Source organism: Asterias rubens, chromosome 12, assembly GCF_902459465.1.
Source record: "Asterias rubens chromosome 12, eAstRub1.3, whole genome shotgun sequence".
Lineage (NCBI taxonomy): Eukaryota > Metazoa > Echinodermata > Asteroidea > Forcipulatida > Asteriidae > Asterias > Asterias rubens.
The window spans coordinates 10,198,058-10,215,498 of record NC_047073.1 but is presented as its reverse complement, the minus strand read 5'-3'; the positions used below and the strand labels follow the sequence as shown (position 1 = coordinate 10,215,498).

General features: G+C 40.1%; 1 protein-coding gene across 3 annotated transcripts in view; it reads left to right on the top strand.

Annotated features, from left to right (window-relative positions):
* The window catches only part of LOC117297360 (phospholipid-transporting ATPase ABCA1-like), a 72,718-nt gene that overhangs the window by 41,268 nt on the left and 14,009 nt on the right, over positions 1 to 17,441 (top strand). The window contains exons 23-37 of one of the 3 annotated variants that reach the window (XM_033780342.1): positions 417 to 594; positions 782 to 913; positions 2,297 to 2,436; positions 2,945 to 3,082; positions 3,707 to 4,056; positions 4,598 to 4,673; positions 5,241 to 5,669; positions 6,149 to 6,499; positions 7,330 to 7,410; positions 13,225 to 13,394; positions 14,304 to 14,539; positions 15,147 to 15,401; positions 15,871 to 16,009; positions 16,528 to 16,605; positions 16,804 to 16,970. In XM_033780342.1, the coding sequence (XP_033636233.1) occupies positions 417 to 594; positions 782 to 913; positions 2,297 to 2,436; positions 2,945 to 3,082; positions 3,707 to 4,056; positions 4,598 to 4,673; positions 5,241 to 5,669; positions 6,149 to 6,499; positions 7,330 to 7,410; positions 13,225 to 13,394; positions 14,304 to 14,539; positions 15,147 to 15,401; positions 15,871 to 16,009; positions 16,528 to 16,605; positions 16,804 to 16,970 (2,920 nt within the window). Of the gene's footprint in view, positions 1 to 416; positions 595 to 781; positions 914 to 2,296; positions 2,437 to 2,944; positions 3,083 to 3,706; positions 4,057 to 4,597; positions 4,674 to 5,240; positions 5,670 to 6,148; positions 6,500 to 7,326; positions 7,411 to 13,224; positions 13,395 to 14,303; positions 14,540 to 15,146; positions 15,402 to 15,870; positions 16,010 to 16,527; positions 16,606 to 16,803; positions 16,971 to 17,441 lie in introns of all 3 variants that reach the window. The other 2 variants (XM_033780341.1, XM_033780344.1) reach the window with 2 other exon arrangements.

Sequence of the window (17,441 nt, the reverse complement as noted above, 5' to 3'; positions counted from 1 at the left end):
GGAATAACTCTTTTGGGGTTTTCCTCCCACGTATAAAATTTTACTTTGTTGTTGTCTTCTCTCTTCTCGCTTGGCTCTAAAAAGATTGTTGAGAATATATATCCAAAGCCAGATCCCAATCTATAGAAAACAAACCAATACAAAACCCATGACAATTGGGGAACAGGGAACACCTGGCCCAACTCATAAAACTGTTAAGCTGAAAGTACTGCTCAGCAAATTTCTTTGCTTAGCAAAAAAAATGAGGTGGGCACCAGTTGCAACAATGTAAATCTTTAGGAATTTTGGAGATGAAATGTCTCTCAAAATTGTCTCTCTTTATACTATCGGAAAGCTGCTGTAGGTTTCTAGCCCAAAGTTTGTAATGCCATTTGTAAGAGTGATTACCAAATGTTTCAATTGTTTACTTGGAGCAGAGGAGCCTGATTTTGAGCGGGAACCAACACACCTCAAGCTAGGAGCTTCTATCTGCAACCTGTTCAAGGTCTACAAGACTGGCAAGAAGCTGGCTGTGAATGACTTGAGTATCAACTTCTATGAAGGACAGATTACGTCTTTCCTTGGGCATAATGGAGCAGGGAAGACCACCACTATGTAAGTGTGATACAGGGGGGGAGGGGGGGGGGGGCTTAAGTATCGGATTACCATTATTTATATAAATAAATATGTAATTGTTTAGTGAAATTCCTTTATTCCACAGTGGTGATTTTAATGTTTTCCTCCATGTCGTGCATAAAACATTACCATATATTAATATAGTAAAACTCATTGATACCAACAGGTCAATTCTGACAGGGTTGTTCCCACCGACAGCGGGCACGGCTTACATCTATGGCAAGAACATCCTTACAGATATCAGCAGCATACGCAAGAGTTTAGGCATGTGCCCTCAACACAATGTCCTCTTTGATCAGTAAGTATGCCCAGCTTTCCTGAATATTTGTGACGTGTCATGGCCGGGTGTTTAAGAACACCAGACTCTTCTGATCAGCAGAGTGTGGGTTCGTTTTCGGATCAGCAGAGTGTGGGTTCACGTCCCGGACGTTAGGCTCATGTCCGTAAGCAAGACACTTAACCATCAACAAATTGTTTTCAGGCCTGACGTATTTTAAAGGCAGTGGACACTATTGGTAATTACTCAAAATAATTATCAGCATAAAACCTTTCTTGGTGACGAGTAACGGGGAGAGGTTGATGGTATAAAACATTGTGAGAAACGGCTCCCGCTGAAGTGCCATAGTTTTCGAAAAGAAGTAATTTTCCACAAATTTGATTTCGAGACCTCAGACATGTCAGATTTAGAACTTGAGGTCTCGAAATCAACCATCTAAACGCACACAACTTTGTGTGGCAAGGGTGTTTTTTTCTTTCGTTATTATCTCGCAACTTCGACGACCGATTGAGTTCAAATTTGTACAGGTTTGTTATTTTATGCATATGTTGAGATACACCAAGTAAGAAGACTGGCCTTTGACAATTACCAATAGTGTCTACTGCCTTTAAGTGAGAAGTTACTTCTTTCTCAAAAACTACACTGTAGAGGGATTCAATTCTCACAATGTTTTATACTATCAACAGCTCTCCATCGTTAGTAAGTTTTTATGCTAAAATCATTGAGTGACTACCAAAAGTGTCCAGTGCCTTTAAAATTAGTACTCTTAAAATGTCCCTAAAAATGGTTTAAAAATACTAATGACCATTAATAAGGGAATCAATGTGTGGTGAAGAGGTTTTCAACTAGTGGTTTAATCCCAACGAGGCCTGGTTCTTGATCATTTTACCGAGACGAAGTGGAGGTAAATTATCAAGAACCAGGCCTCGGCGGGTTTAAACCACTAGTTGAAAAAAAAACGATTCAACACACTTTGATTCCCATTCATAAGTACCTTTTTGGTCAAAAAAACATCAAAACTTTTTGGTAAAAAGTAAAATAAATTCAAAAATTAAAATTGTTCAATGATTTCTTTCAACACAACACCCCTCAAGCTATGAAATGGTAAGGCCCTCGGCCCGATCGGGTAAACAACTCCTTATAAGGGAATGCTGTGCGCCGCGCGTCTCGCACGATGTGGCACAACTGTTCCAGCTGTTGCTCTCGACCAATAGGAATGAAGAAACTGTCTTATAAGCACAGGTGCGAGCTCGCGTGTCACGCCCATGTTTTCAACACTTTTTACTGGTCTTAAACAAAGGTTTATACACACCCACGTGATGCACTCTCCACCAATAGGAATAGCGAAACTGTCTGAGGTATTTATGAATTTATATTTGGACTTTTATTTCTTGTTGTTCTCAGGTTGACCGTGGCAGAGCATTTGTGGTTCTATGCTAGAGTCAAAGGAGCGACTAACGCTGAAGTGGCTGTGGAAATGGAAGAAATGCTGAAACATCTGAACCTCCCTCACAAGAGAAATGAGAAAACCACTAGTCTCTCCGGTGAGTACTGACTTAGAAGACGTGGCCATGTTTATTTTTTCCCCATTTGAAAACGAAAGCGAGGCTAGAAAGGAGAAATAGATGGGTGCCTTTATTTGAGTAAGAATTAGAACTTTCATTGATATTTTGTATAGAGGGAACCAGGCAGAACTGTCCACACTTCATTTTCCCTCATGAAAATGAATGAAGCTAAAGCAAGACTGGAAGGAGAAATAGACGGGTACCTCTAACTATGTTAGTGAGAATTTAAACTCTCATTGACATTGTGTAAAGAGGGTATCGGACAGAAATGGTCAAACCATGAAAAGGGTGTGTTTAATCCATCTTTTTACTGCGCTCCTTTCCAATGACCAATTGAGTCAACATTTTCACAGATTTGTTATTTTATGCATATATGGTGGGATACACCAAGTGAAAATACTGGTCTTTGACAATTACCAATGTGTCCAGTGCCTTTAAAACACTTGAGCATGCTAAAATAATGTTATTTATCTTTTGGTTTCTATAGGTGGAATGAAACGAAAGCTGTCCATTGCGATGGCATTCGTTGCTGGGTCCAAGACAGTCATCTTGGATGAGCCAACAGCTGGTGTAGATCCTTATGCTAGACGAGAGATATGGGATCTTCTAAGCAAATACAAAGAAGGTATGTATGTGGTGCTTTGAGGTGGGCAGGGGTTTTCGTGGAGGAGGTTTGGGGATTTTGGTGGAGTGTTGGAGAGAAGTTCTTTAAATTTTGACTCTCAGTTGTTTTTTGTTACATACAATTTAACACACTCCGATGCCTTGGCCACCAGAACTTGAGTTCAGGGCACCAGACTGCTTGATAATAATAGTATGATACATTTGTCTAGTGCATATTGCAGGAGCCGAGGTGTACTATGTACAAAACAATGAATTCCAATACTGAGAGCAATTTATTACAAAAATATGGATTGAAACAAGTGAGTCTTTAAAAGTCCCTTGAAGCTCTGAAGAGGGTCAGTTTGGATGAGCCAATGGCCGGTGCAGATTCTTATGCTAGACGAGAGTGATGGGATCTGCTAAGCAAATACAAAGAAGGTATGTATGTGGTGTTTTGGGGCGAGTGGGGAGGGTGCTGGTAAGTCTTTCCGTAAAGATGGTGCAATGAAGTTGAAGGCTCTCTAACCGTAACATTGTGCGGAAACAGTAGTTTAGATCAGTACGGATTGGCCAGTATAACAAAGTGGACGCACAGGAATACATTAATGATATCATCTCTCAAAACTTAATTTGTAATCCTTCGTAGGTCGTACCATCATCATGTCCACTCATCACATGGACGAAGCAGACATCTTGGGAGACCGCATCGCTATCATCTCATCTGGTCAGCTCCGTTGCTCGGGCTCATCCCTCTTCCTCAAGAGTCGCTTCGGCAGTGGGTACTACCTTGTCTTGAATAAGCACATGCCTGGTGATGACATTGTTGTCCCTCCAGAGCTCCTGGATTCGTCCACATACAACGCCGGCTTCGGACCTCCTCCGGGTTTCTCGCCAATGGATCACGGGGGTAGACCGGATCTGGTTGCAGGGGCGATGGTGAACCCCATGGATGCTGAGAAGAAGAGTGCCGACTTTGATTTGGTCGGCGCTTCTCAGGTTGGTAACATTCAGAGTGTCATGAGTAACCTCTGACAGGATCTTTCCAATAGAAGCCTCCAAATAGAATCTGTCAAATAGAATGTTTCCAACAGTAGCCTACCAACAGAAGGTTTGAACAGAAGCTCCCAACATTCCTTTTAACAGAAAACGGGTAGTTACTTTATTTTTTGATTCAATGCTTTGTGTAATATACTGGTCACTACTGTTTCATGCTAGTTTATATTATTGAGAGTCAACCAACTCATAGTTTCCTTTGTGTTTTCTTCTTCAGGAGTCAACCCCCCCCCCCCCCCAACAAATTCATGTATCCTCCGTGGTAATCATGTTTAATTACCTGGGGTGCAACAAATTGATGTTCACCTCAACTTTTCCGGGGTTATCCAGGGATACATGATGAGTTACTTCTTGTTTAACTCTGCAACTCTCCATAATGAACGTAACTTTGTGCAAGTACATTAAAATGTTTTTTGTATGATAGGAATGGTATTATGAAAGATTATTGTTTGAAACTTTGGGATATTTTCTGTCTTGCGAATAGAATAAAGTTGCTCTGGAGCCGGAAGACGGAGTGGACATACCTCTCAAGAAAGAGAAACCCCCAGTTGATATTCCAGGTGAGTTGTACTCCCTAAACTTAATAATACATGTACCAGCATTATATTATCAAATTGGCAGTACACATTTATCAATATTTTACAAATTTGTATAAACGTGAAAATTTAACAAATGGCAACATCTAGGTCTGGGGAGAAGCAACATCTTTTGTTCCCCAGCTTATGGACGGACAGACAAATGACAGACAAATCCGAAAACAGTGTTGTAGCTAGACCAGTTTTAGTTGTGGGCTCTTAATCTACTTTAGTGGAGTGGTTCAACAAAGTGGTTCATACATGTATGTTTAGTTATGGGACCATCATTGCAGATGTACAATCTGGGGGAAATCTGTGCTGGGCAGCACAGTGTTTTTTGCTCAAAATGCTGGGCGAAGTTTGTTGGTTCTGGGCAAGCCCTCCCAGCACCGCCCACTGTTGCTTCAACACTGTATGAAAAGACAACACATATCAAGATGTACATAAGACCGTAATTAAGGCCTTTATTATATATGCCTAATACACATAAAATTAGATACAGTATTTGAGAGTTTTAAGAGTTAATATTTTGTTGAATTTATCTTCCTTTAGATTGTGGCTCTTGCATGGAGTCTGTCGTGACCCGCTTCATCCAGAGTTACATTCCAGGCGCTTCTCTATGTGAGAACCTCGGCAAGGAGCTCTCTTACATCCTCCCCCAGGCAGCCACTCAAGGAGGCACCCTCGAGTTTCTCTTCAGAGAACTTGAGATGTTCAAAGACCAGCTCTACATCAACAGCTTCGGTATCTCAGATACAACCTTAGAGGAGGTCTTCCTGGCTGTTACTGATGATGTCGGCGTCTTCAACGAAGGTGAGACTGTCCAGGCGACTGATAATGGCCTCCTGCCACGCCCATTCATGGGGCGTGGTAGCCTGCGGAGACGCTCGTACGAGCTTCCAGCGAGGAGCAACAGCATCATAGAGCGGCGGAGAAAGTTGGAGCAGACTGCAGAGCAGAATGGTCTGATTGATCATGATGGTAAACAGATTTTATTCTTCCAGAAGTTCCTTTAAGAATCAGTGAATAATTTGAAGACCCCAAAAACCACGCTGTCTTATGATTGCTGCCACCGAAAAAAAGCCCTATCTGAAACAAAATCCGTATTAAAATACACACGATTAAGTAAATCTTATGACGATGAAAGTTTTAATGTGTTGGTTTGTGGTCATGTGTATTAAAGGCAGGGAATCTTTTTTGGTAGAAGTCAAAATCCAGCGTCCTTTTGGCATATCCCAACATAGTACATAAAATAACAAACCTGAAACATTTTATAAAGTCTGTCTAAAAATTTGGTGTTTGCTTTGAGATGAACTTCTGTACAAAAAAGAAATATGTTAATGTAATACAAATATTTGGAAATTGTACAATAATTCAGTTCTTATTTACTTGGAATTTGCTACGTATGTTTTTGCATGAGGAGTGGTGTTTTATTGTCCTCTTTTATATTTCATCGCCAGCTCTTGATTTAGAACATCAGACCATCCCAGAGGACTCCATCAATTTTGATGATATCGACTTGGGAGACGGGATAGCGGGTGCTGAGGGTGGAAGACCCACTAAAGATTCACCCCAGAGCGATAAGGTCCAGACGCCCAAAGGGCAGCTCGATCGCAGTGATAAAATCATCCACGAGCCGCTTAGGCGGGAGAGCAGCAGCGACCCTGTTCAACACAAGCCGATAAGTCGTCAGGGAAGCCGCGAGCGAGTTATCGAGAAAGTCCAGATGAGACGCAAGCATAGTAGGCAGCTGAGTCGTCAGCTGTCGAGACAGGCGAGTCAAGACGCACTTGAGAACCAACAGACAAATGGTGAGTTTTTCATTTCCTCTCTGTTTGGTTGTCAGATAACATTTCTCTGATCTCAATTTTGTTTTCTTCTTTTTTTCAGACTTTAGTTTTTTCAGAGATATAGTTTTACTCGCTGAAAGGCACACTGGTGCACTACAGACAAGCTTTATGCCAATGCACGCTTTGGATATTTTGCCTGGATATTTGTCATCAAACCTTACAATATCTTGAATATTCTGAAGACATATTTGGTTCAAGTAATACAATTTGTTTCCTTTATGTCATGTAGGTTAAAATATTCATTGGAGTCGGTGTCATTAAATCTCATAACTTGTAACTTTCATAAATATGCAGAATTTTCCATGGAATCCATTTTTGGTAATCATATGTACACATGTATGAAAGTTTGTCAGCCGTGTTAGTTTTCACACATACAGCGCATTGATTTTTTGTTTGAGGCTGAAATTTGTTCACTCCATTGTGTTTGTATGTAAAACGAAGGCTTGAAAAGTGTAAAAAAATAGTGTGAAACTTGTGTGAAAATAAAAATCTGTATCCCACCACCTTCATTCAAAAATCCACCTCTTTCCCAGATTTCACCTCACATATCCCATCCCTTTTTAACCTCTTCCCCAGACTTCACCCCCATCTATCCCATCCCTTTCCTCTCGCCAAGGCCTTTTCTACCGACCATCCCTGACATTTTACTCTCTCCCAAATCCTACCCCTCCTCTTCTCATCCCAAAAATTAAGTCCGTTATGAATATGTTTGCCTTTTTATTTTGACAACGTGAATGTGTGTTAAATTTTGGTTCTTCCTCCCCCAACCCAAACAATAAACTTACTAGCAGACACGGAGCCAGTCAAGCCTAGTTTGTTTACTCGAGGCCAGTCATTACTTCATCCATCATTCAATGCCGTGCCCACAGAAGGTACATTTTCAAAGCCTGGCTCATACTTCAGGCGACAGCAAATGCAAAGCGAATATGTTGCTGAGTGAATCTTACGCAAAATCCATGACAGTTAATAAAAATAGCTTGCTCTCACTACATGTACAAAAATGCACTTGTCTGCTGTGTTTAACACAGAAAGGCGGTCAAAATGTCCAAAGAATTAACAAAGTGCGACTGTTTGAAGAGATCAGAGCCATGTGTTCAGAAAGTTTTGACATACATGTAGAGGGACCAGTTTTCTTTGGTCACTTGGTTTAACAAGACACCATTTTCAGTCCAAATGTAGCACCATTCACTGTGCAATCTATTCTGGCACCCTGCATGCCCAATGTGCTTTTTGGACTGAAAATAGCTTCTCATCGCAATTGTGACAACTCACAGTACACAGCACTGGAACGGATAACCAAAGTGCGCCCTCAAATGACAGATAACGTTGCATTCGGATTGGTTAATTTGTTGAAGTTCAACAGAGGTTTGCAGAAAGTTGGGCACTGCTCAACTTGGGAGAAACTTCCTCCAAAACTGAACGTTTTTCGTGTAGTGAGGAGCAGCTGTGAATCTAGGATATTGTTAAATTTGCTTTGCCTTTGCATTTCACCTGCAGTATGACTTTAGGCTTTACTCATTCATCTTTTCTTCATCATGGCTTCTTGACAAAATTTAGAGAATGCATGTCAAATAGATGGCTTTATTAACGGATAGCTAGTAGAGTTTAGAATACAAAAGGTTTTGTTTTTTTTCCTCTGTCGGGTGAAGTTTAATTTCTCCTACACTAGAAACACCCCTCCACCAATTGGAGACTTTCTGGGACGATAGAGGGCAGCAGACTTACCGGGTAAATCCATTGTTCTCAGAATTATGAGCATGTTCAGAACTACGTAAACAATGGAAATTTACCCGGTATGTCTGCTGCCGCCTAGCGTTGGAAAGTCTCCTATTGTCCTGGACCATTTCCATAGAGTTGTTAAGAGCTGGAACTTACTAGCAGTATTGGCATAGCTATTCTTGTAAACGTCAAAATGATGCTCAAAATGTGTGTTTAGGTGAGCCAGTTCTACTGCATGGTTGAAATGAATAAACAAGCAATTTGTAATAATCAAACACGTGTTTCAGACGAGCGTGCCAGAGTCTCGCTGAACCAAATAGATGAGGGGAGCTACTAATTTGACCTGAATAAATTGGATTCAGACAGGTGAACTTAACATAAAGTTTACATTAGGGTCAGCTCATGACAAGATCGACGTCTGAAACCATGCAAGGCGCTCAAGAGTAGTTCCGAATGACTGCAACAGTTGATCTTTTTCAACTGCTAGCGCATCCAGTCGCTCTTGTTTCAGACGTCAAACTTTTCATGTACTTAATTCAGAATTTGGTTCACCGCGACTCTGGAGCACCTGTCTGAAACGGGTATTAGGGGCCTGTACCATACATACATGTACATTGACTACAATAGGAGACTTTCCAACACTAGGTGGCAGCAAACATACCGGGTAAATTTCCATTGTTTACGTAGTTCTGAACATGCGCATAATTCTGAGAACAATGGATTTACCCGGTAAGTCTGCTGCCCTCTATCGTCCCAGAAAGTCTCCCATTGTCTGTACTGTCATTAGTTCTGGTAGACTTTTATAGCTACTTGAATAGTGAGCTTTGTGTAGTATAGATGTAAGTCTGGCTACAAAATGGTCTTCACTGACTGCTATCCTGCAAACATCTGCTGAACATACTCTAAGAAATAGCTCCTTATTACCAACTCTATGAAATTTGTCCAGGTCTGAAGTTTTCAGTTTTTAACCAATCTTTTTTAGCCCGTATGCGCAATTCCTGCGTGCAGAAAACGGTTTTCTGTTGATTAGGTGCCTTGCTCAAAGATTTACACTGGACAGAATGACAAAACAATATAGAACACTGACAATAAATAGTTGCAATGGAACAGCAACTGTATCCTGAAAACGGCGCAGACAAGAAGTGCGTTAAAGTGCACGATAGACACGGAAACTGCACGGCCATATTTAAAATGCATTACATCAGCAAGTTTTGTTGTCTTCTTCTTCTTTCAGTATTCACTTTTAAAGGGGTAACCCTGTTTCAGCCCTAGGAGTAGGTGGCAATGGCCTCTGGAAAAAAAAAAATTGTAGCCCACACCTTGAAGTGGCCTTCAGGCCTTGTGTGTCTGGCGACTTGCATAATTTTTTATATTTTTCTTTTTTAAAGTCTACTTTAAAATATTTTATAAGTACATGTATGTCTACTGTCCTGTCAGAGAAATTGTGCAAATCATTGAGGAAGACACTAACATGTAACTCACTTAAAAAGACAACTTGTTTTCATGGCTTTGTGTAAAAAACCCTGCGCTGCTAGCATCTCAGCAATGGTGGTGCAATTGTAGCACTTGTGAGTACGGACTAAAACAGAGTTGTCTGTTTGGTTAAGATTTTTGTTTTATGCCAAGAAATTCCCAATCCCGCCCCATGTTTGAAAAATTACTCCTAAACCCTGGCTCATTTGTTTACCTGCATGAAATTCCTTTGTTTTAATTTTCTGTAAGGGGCCAATTAAGTGTTTGACTTCTTTTCAAAATTGTGGGGGGGTGGCAGGGTCAAAAGATGTACAAGATGCTTAAAATCAAAATTAAGTTCAAATTCTTTGCGGCGCCGTCTTGTCAGTCAACCTTGCCTCGATAGATCACATCATCCCAATAATGGTCAACCTTGTTCCAACGGTAGACCACAAAGTCTTGACAATTTCCTCTTTTTCGTTAACCTGAAAAAGAAAATGTCTTGTTTAATGACACAAGTGCCACAACCAGGTTTAGAACCTACACTCTGCTAATTAGAGCTTGACTAATTGAGTTCTCCAGTATTCTTAAAGGCAGTGGATACTATTGGTAATTACTCAAAATAATTATTAGTATAAAACCTTACTTGGTAACGAGTAATGGGGAGAGATTGATGGTATAAAACATTGTGAGAAACGGTTCCCTCTGAATTTGCGTAGTTTTCGAGAAAGAAGTTATTTTCCACGAATTTGATTTCGAGACCTCAAGTTTAGAACTTGAGGTCTCGAAATCAAACATCTAAACGCACACAACTTCGTGTGACAATGGTTATTTTTCTTTCATTATTATCTTGCAACTTCGATGACCGATTGAGCTCAAATTTTCACAGGTTTATGATTTTATGCATATGTTGAGATACACCAACTGTGAAGGCTAGTCTTTGACAATTACCAATAGTGTCCACTGCCTTTAAAACAACTTATTGACGTCAGGCCTGAGATTCATATGTCAGAATTTTCAAGGGCTTCAACAGATACGGCCATCTCCAGTTATCCTTTCCATTCCTTTTTTTTTATTATAACTTTACTTTCTTCTCATCTATTCCAGCATTTGTTCAGATGGTGAAGCTATAATCATCCTACCCTCATGGTTAGATTAGCGCATGCTTTCAGTTTACAACATGTAGTTGCAAGCAGCTGTATTATCCCTTTATAATTATCGTGGTTTCGTTGGACTGTTTGAGCTCAAATATGCCTTGATAATGAATAATATTGCATGAGAAATGTTTTATTTTGATATATTAATTATTTTGATATTGCTAAGGATCTGCTCTACATTAATAATAAGTATAGCTGATTGATTGATTTATTTTGGGATTTTTGTTTAACAGCCATAGAATTTTACTTTCAGGGACATGTATTCAACTATGTTGCAATTGAGTTGCTTGCAGTACTCACTTCTAAATACTTCTTTGGAACTCCTTGCCTGGTGCATGTTTCCCTTCATCCTATGATCTGTCATCTTTTAAGAGGAATGTCAAGTCCTATCTTCAGCCCCACTGAGTTTCTGCATTTCTATGTTTTCTTCCTTGTAGCCCTTTACCTAGAGTCGCTTTTAGCCTTGTTTTGGGCGAACTTGCGTAAAAAAAATCAAAATAAAAAAAATAATAGGCCGAGTCAAAATTTGTGGCTACAGCTACGGCTATGGCAAGGTCATGCGCTTTCATATCTATTAAAAGCACTATTGGTAATTACTCAAAATAATTGTTAGCATAAAAACTTACTTGGTAATAAGCAATGGAGAGCTGTTGATAGTATAAAACATTGTGAGAAACAGCTCCCTCTGAAGTAACGTAGTTTTCGGGAAAGAAGTAATTTTCCACTGAAGTATTTGAATTAGAATTTGAGGTCTCGAAATCAAGCATCTGAAAGCACACAACTTCGTGTGAGAAGGGTGTTTTTTCTTCCATTATTATCTCGCAACTTTGACGACCAAGTTCAAATTTTCACAGGTTTGTTATTTTGTGCATATGTTGAGATACACTTAGTGAGAAGACTGATCTTTGACAATTACCAAAGGTGTCCAGTGTCTTTAAAGTATAGCACGCCCATAGCAGCAGTCATAGCCATAGCTGTAGCCGCTTAAATTCCGATAAGGCCTGTGTCTAGCAGTTATGACATCTTCTCTTGCATGGGGAAGTCCTCAAACCCACCCCGGTAGCCAGTAGATTTGTTTGATTCTTTCTCTCCAGGATTTTGAAAGCACTTCTGTGCTTACCACATACTGCTGTAATGGTAAAACTAAAATATTCTTTATGACCGATATGACTTTATGTACATGTACATGTACATGTACATGTACATCCTGCTGCTACAGTAACTAGGGGTTGAGACATAGCATGTGGGGGTCTTTGGTTCCAATCCTAACCCAGTAACCTTCTCCCAGCAGGACTCAGAAGGCTCCAGGTCAACATCACAGCATTTTGGCTGGTAACCCAATCATGTGCTTAGCAAGAATTACTGTGATTAACAAATTGTTTAACTTTACTGGTGTCCTAGACGATTTTGTCCCCCAGGGTTGTTTGTGTCCCCGTGGTAAATTAACATGGGCTGATCGAAGTTGATTCAAACGAGGGTGCTATTGGATAAAATGTATACACAATTCACCATATGGGGGACATCCTTTTACACCTGCTTTACAAAAGGAGCCTTATTTTTTTCCAGACAAGGACACTTCTGTCAGAGAATCAAATTATCTACTTGAAAAAAATGCTGTGCTCCTTAATCAAAGGTTTTGCAATAAGGCATAAAAAAATACATGTTATGTTGGGGGTAACGGGTCCCCAAAAATAGGATAGGTACATGTAGGTAGGGATTTTTTTTCATTCCCCCCCCCCTCCTCCCAGCAACGAAAATGGCATGTTTTCTCATTTTTTTTTTTTTGTCTTTAATAGATTTTTATCATTAATTAAATTTCTTGCCTTGAAAAAATAAAAATATCTAGGGTCGGCCGTATTTTTAGGGTAGGTCGGGATACGCCAACATAACATTTTTTATATTTATGCCTAAGCCATGTTCATTTATTTGTCTGTGTTAATATGCTACATGAGTTTCAAAATAATAATAATATCGCTTGATTTAAATTGAAGTTGACAACATGGAACAAAGATCACTGAAAATGCTCCTCACTAAACAGCATGGTGTTTGCTTTTACGATATTTAGAACAAACATGTAGTAGTTTTCTTTACGGTAGCCATCTTGAAGTTTTGTTTTGAAGTTTTAACAAAACTAACAGTGTTGAGTTTATATAACTTGTCACCAAAAAATGCTATTGCTATTGTTTAGTAGCAATGCTAACATATGCTCAAATTGAAAACGTGTGTAACAGGCATGTAGGCTTTTTAAAGAGTGTTCAGAAATAGCATTATGTTCTTAACTATATATTATCAACTATGTTTCCCACCTTTTCTGAAGTACATGTTCCTTTTTAAGTGTAATATTTTTGTCCGATGTAGTCCAAGTGTCCAGTGTGCGTATGCCAGATGCAGAAAGCTCTGAGGCCCGCGCTAAAGATTTGAGCGGTCGACAGGTGCGCGGATTGACCCTGATACGCAGACAGTGTTACGCTCTCTTCCTCAAGAGATTCCACCACTTCAGGCGAAGCGTAAAAGGCTTCTTCGCGCAGGTGAGAGCTAGTCTTGAATTGGTGGGAGGTCCGTGGAGTGTCGAGTTCAGTTCAGGGAACGCAAGAGGCGTGTTTTGGCAACTCTGAATAGAAACAAAGTTCTGATGTTAAATTAATTAAACTTTATTTTATTAAATCTGGTTATGAAGCCAAGGGCGCCAAGAAACAACCACTAATTACTATACAAGTTTTTAAAAAACATGGAGAGAATACAAAAACAGGAAATTTCCATTTGTAGATGTGGGAGAAAAACACCAGAATTATTCCAGGGAAACTCATGTAGGGACTGTGTTGTGTCCTTGGTTAAATACAAAGTATTAAGGGGTTTTGGGGTTACGCCATCTTGGATGGTAGAGTTGTATTACATGACATGAAGTGAACATGATAGCATACGGTTAACTAACTTCTGTGCGTCCTTGTGAATTCCTTACTGACTACACTACAGACTGAAAACCCAATCCACAAGGCAATTTAAAGGCGACCAGTTAGAGGCAACCTCCAATAAGACAATCCAATCGCATTTCAGTGTTCTCATTATTTTCTTGGGGATAGTGAGTTAAAGCAAGAAAAATTACTCTATGTGCTTCATAAATTTGCATTTACCGGTAGTGCAGTTTGTTACCTCAAAGTTGCCTCAAAAATGCCCTGAGTGACATATGTGTAGCATGAACATCTGACGTCACACTTCAAGGCTTGTGAATTAAGCCAGAGTTCTGCTGTTGAACCCTATTACATAATCACCTTTGACCTTACATCATTTCACATGGCCTTCATGAGATTCGCATTTGACATACAGGTGTATAAGGACAGGGGAACATTCTACGTGTGACATGACCTTTAGACTTGTTTAAAGCTTTCATTGATTCAACGACTGGATTTCCTTTTCTTTTTTTCCCACAATTTGTTTAGGTCATTCTGCCAGTTGTCTTTGTGTCCTTCGCCATGTTGTTTGGAGTTCTCATGCCGCCACAACCCGACACAAAGCCACTTGCCATGGTACCCTGGCTCACCGGTGACTCCAACTACATCTTCTACAGCAATGACAATCCCGGGGAGAAGTTATCTCAAGGAATGGAGGACAGCGTGACCAATGATCACCCCGGTATTAGTACAAGATGTATGGCTGATAACCCATTTGTTAAAGAGTAAGTTATTGTTTTAATAGCATGGAAATTTAAACATGGAAGGGTTTACAAGGTGCTACGGCGCATACAGCAGCCACATCCAGGAACACCGGGGCGAACCCCTTCTCTTTTGCGTTTGTGCAAAAAAGCAAATTGGCTTTTTTAAGAGTTTTGAATTTCAATTCTGTGCAGCCCAGCATCCCCGTAGGCAAGCGACTGAAAAGCCACTCTACTGTGTGAAATTGTTCACCCGACTGACTCGAGGGTGTCCTGGTTCTCTCCCTGGCTGGAAAACCTGAGATTCTGAATCCCTAAATAAAATTTTGTTGATGATCTTCCTGTTAAGGGAACTCGGCAAAATCCCATAAGGGGATATAAATACCAAGCTGGCAACAGCCAATCAAACGTCATTGATTTAAAGATTGTATTTGTGAATCGCACAGTTCAAGAAATTGTGATTCAGTTACTAGATGACAATACTTTTTCTAGTTAAAGCGATTAGCTTGGTAGGATTCAAGCCAACAATCATTGGACCACAGTGCCATCATTTTCAAGACATCTATAAGTCTCAAAATATTTTAAAATGAAATCTTTCATTAAAAACCGATATTTATTTTGTTTATTGAAGTGGGTTCAGTTGCGCCCCTGACGAATCCACCGACTGGCACACCAAATCCATGGACCCAGAACTCTACCTGAAGTACCTGAACGAGTCGCTCCATTGCTATTGTACCGGCAAGGGCTTTGAAAGATGCGACGAGGGGGCGGAGGGACCTCCCCCTCCTGAGAGACATACACCCAGCATGGACATCCTTCAGAACTACTCGGATACAGATGTCAGCTGGTACCTGAAGACAACGACCAAGGACTACATTTGGAAGAGGTCAGTTTAATGCGCCGTATTTTTACTATTGAGAGCGCCCTCATTGAAAATATATTGTACCTTGCCTGTAAGGTTCTGTTCCAGAAGACAATATTGTCCCTGCATGCAATATCATCCCCCTAGGAATCTTCGGTCCTCCGATCACTTGTTGTTCCTAAAGCTCTTATAAGTAGGAAATTGTTTATTTCTCTCTGGAACCAACTTCTTGAAGATATTTGTAATATTTCCGATGTACACGATTTCAAGATTATCCTCAAAACCCAAGATATTTTTAATTCATAGTTTTTGTTGCTTTCCACTCTTCTTCTCTTTTGTGAGTTGTAGTTGTAATTCTATTATTGCCAAGGAATATTCAAGGAACTAGACAAAGATGTCTGCATTATGGTGATATACATGTAGCAGTCCATATTTCTTTCAAAAAAGATGTTGGAGAAAAAGTTCTGTAATTTTTGTTTTTGTTATGGTGCAGATATGGCGGTGTAAGCTTCTTGGAGAGGGATGACATGGCCCCCCTGACCCTAAACATCTCCAAAGAGGTACTTGATGGTTTGGAGGCTACGGACACCAGCCAGCCAACCAGCGCACTGCCAGCTGGAGTCCAGTCGAACGTACGTAGGCCGCATTTGGATTGAGTTTTTTACATTGGTAGCATGGGAGGTATCGAGGTTGAATCTTCTGTGCTTTACAGTTCACTCTTTCAGTGCCCACTTTTCTTTTCCATTTTCAACCTATAATGCCCAGCCTTTTCGAAATTCTGTTTTAGAATACATGTACAAAAAAAGTCTTGCTCACCAAACAAACATGTATTTTGTGTTATCTTGAAATATTTGTGCCTGAAATGAGTTTTGATCACGCAAGGCCGAAATCTGATGTTTGAAAACAGTGAAAATAGTTGTTGGGTTTTTCACTCTTTTCTTGTAATGCTGGTGGCTGATTGAGGTTAAAATTTCACAGGTTTGTTAATTCACGTATATGCTGGATCACTCAAAGTGCAGATACTGGTCTTTGACAGTTACAAAAATGTCTGCTGCGTATGTTATAAACTGTATTTTTGCATTTAAAGGGTAAAAAAAAAAAAAAAAAGGATACTTTGCCTTTAATATAATGTATTGTCATTTCTCAACAGGAACTTGTCCCAGAAAACATAACGATTGAGGAGATCTATGCAGTCATGTTGTCCCTGGCAAGATTCCAGAACGTCAAGGTAACATTTTTCTCTCTGTTTGTTGGGGGTTATACGTGGCTGAACACTGGACTCAAGCACTGGTGTTTCTGATCAGCAGATTATGGGTTCGAGTCTTGGCTGTGACACTTGTGTATTTCAGCAAAATTATTGTTATTATCATGATGAGATGTTGATAGGCTTCTTGATATTACCCCTGCATTGTTCTTGGATCTTTAGGTGTGGTGGGATAACGAAGGCTACCACGCCCTTCCTGCCTTCATCAACATGGCCAACAATATGCTGTTCCGTGGTCACATTGAGGAATCCAAACGCAGCGAGTATGGAATCTCCACATTCAACTACCCTATCAACTTGACGACGGAACAGCTGGACGAGCTTGTCATGTAAGTTCAGACTTCTCCATCCATGTCCACTTAAAACATGGCCGACTTCTCATCTGAGGTCTTAAAGTCAAGAAAATCTCACAATTGCCAAAATTTGCCAAATTTGTATAAGCTGCTTAAGCACAAACATTTAAACAAAGCAAAATTTGGCTTGCCACAATAAGGTTACCAGCCAAAATACCCTGTTATTCTGTGTGTTTTTTTTTTACTGGTCTGCTTACTTTTGCTCAGCAGACAATGTGCCGTTTGCGAGTTGAACTTGAATAATGCCCGGCACTGTGTACTTCTCCCATGTTATTTTTAAGCTGTGTTGTCTTCTAAAACAGCTCTATGAAATTGGCTTATGGGTACACTTTTATAAAGCCTGTAAGCACAAAAACATGCTCAGACAGTACATTATTGCTTAACATTGCTAAATACAAGCTAAAATTACTTCGGGTTCACATTGTTGTGACTAGTGCCACACTCAAT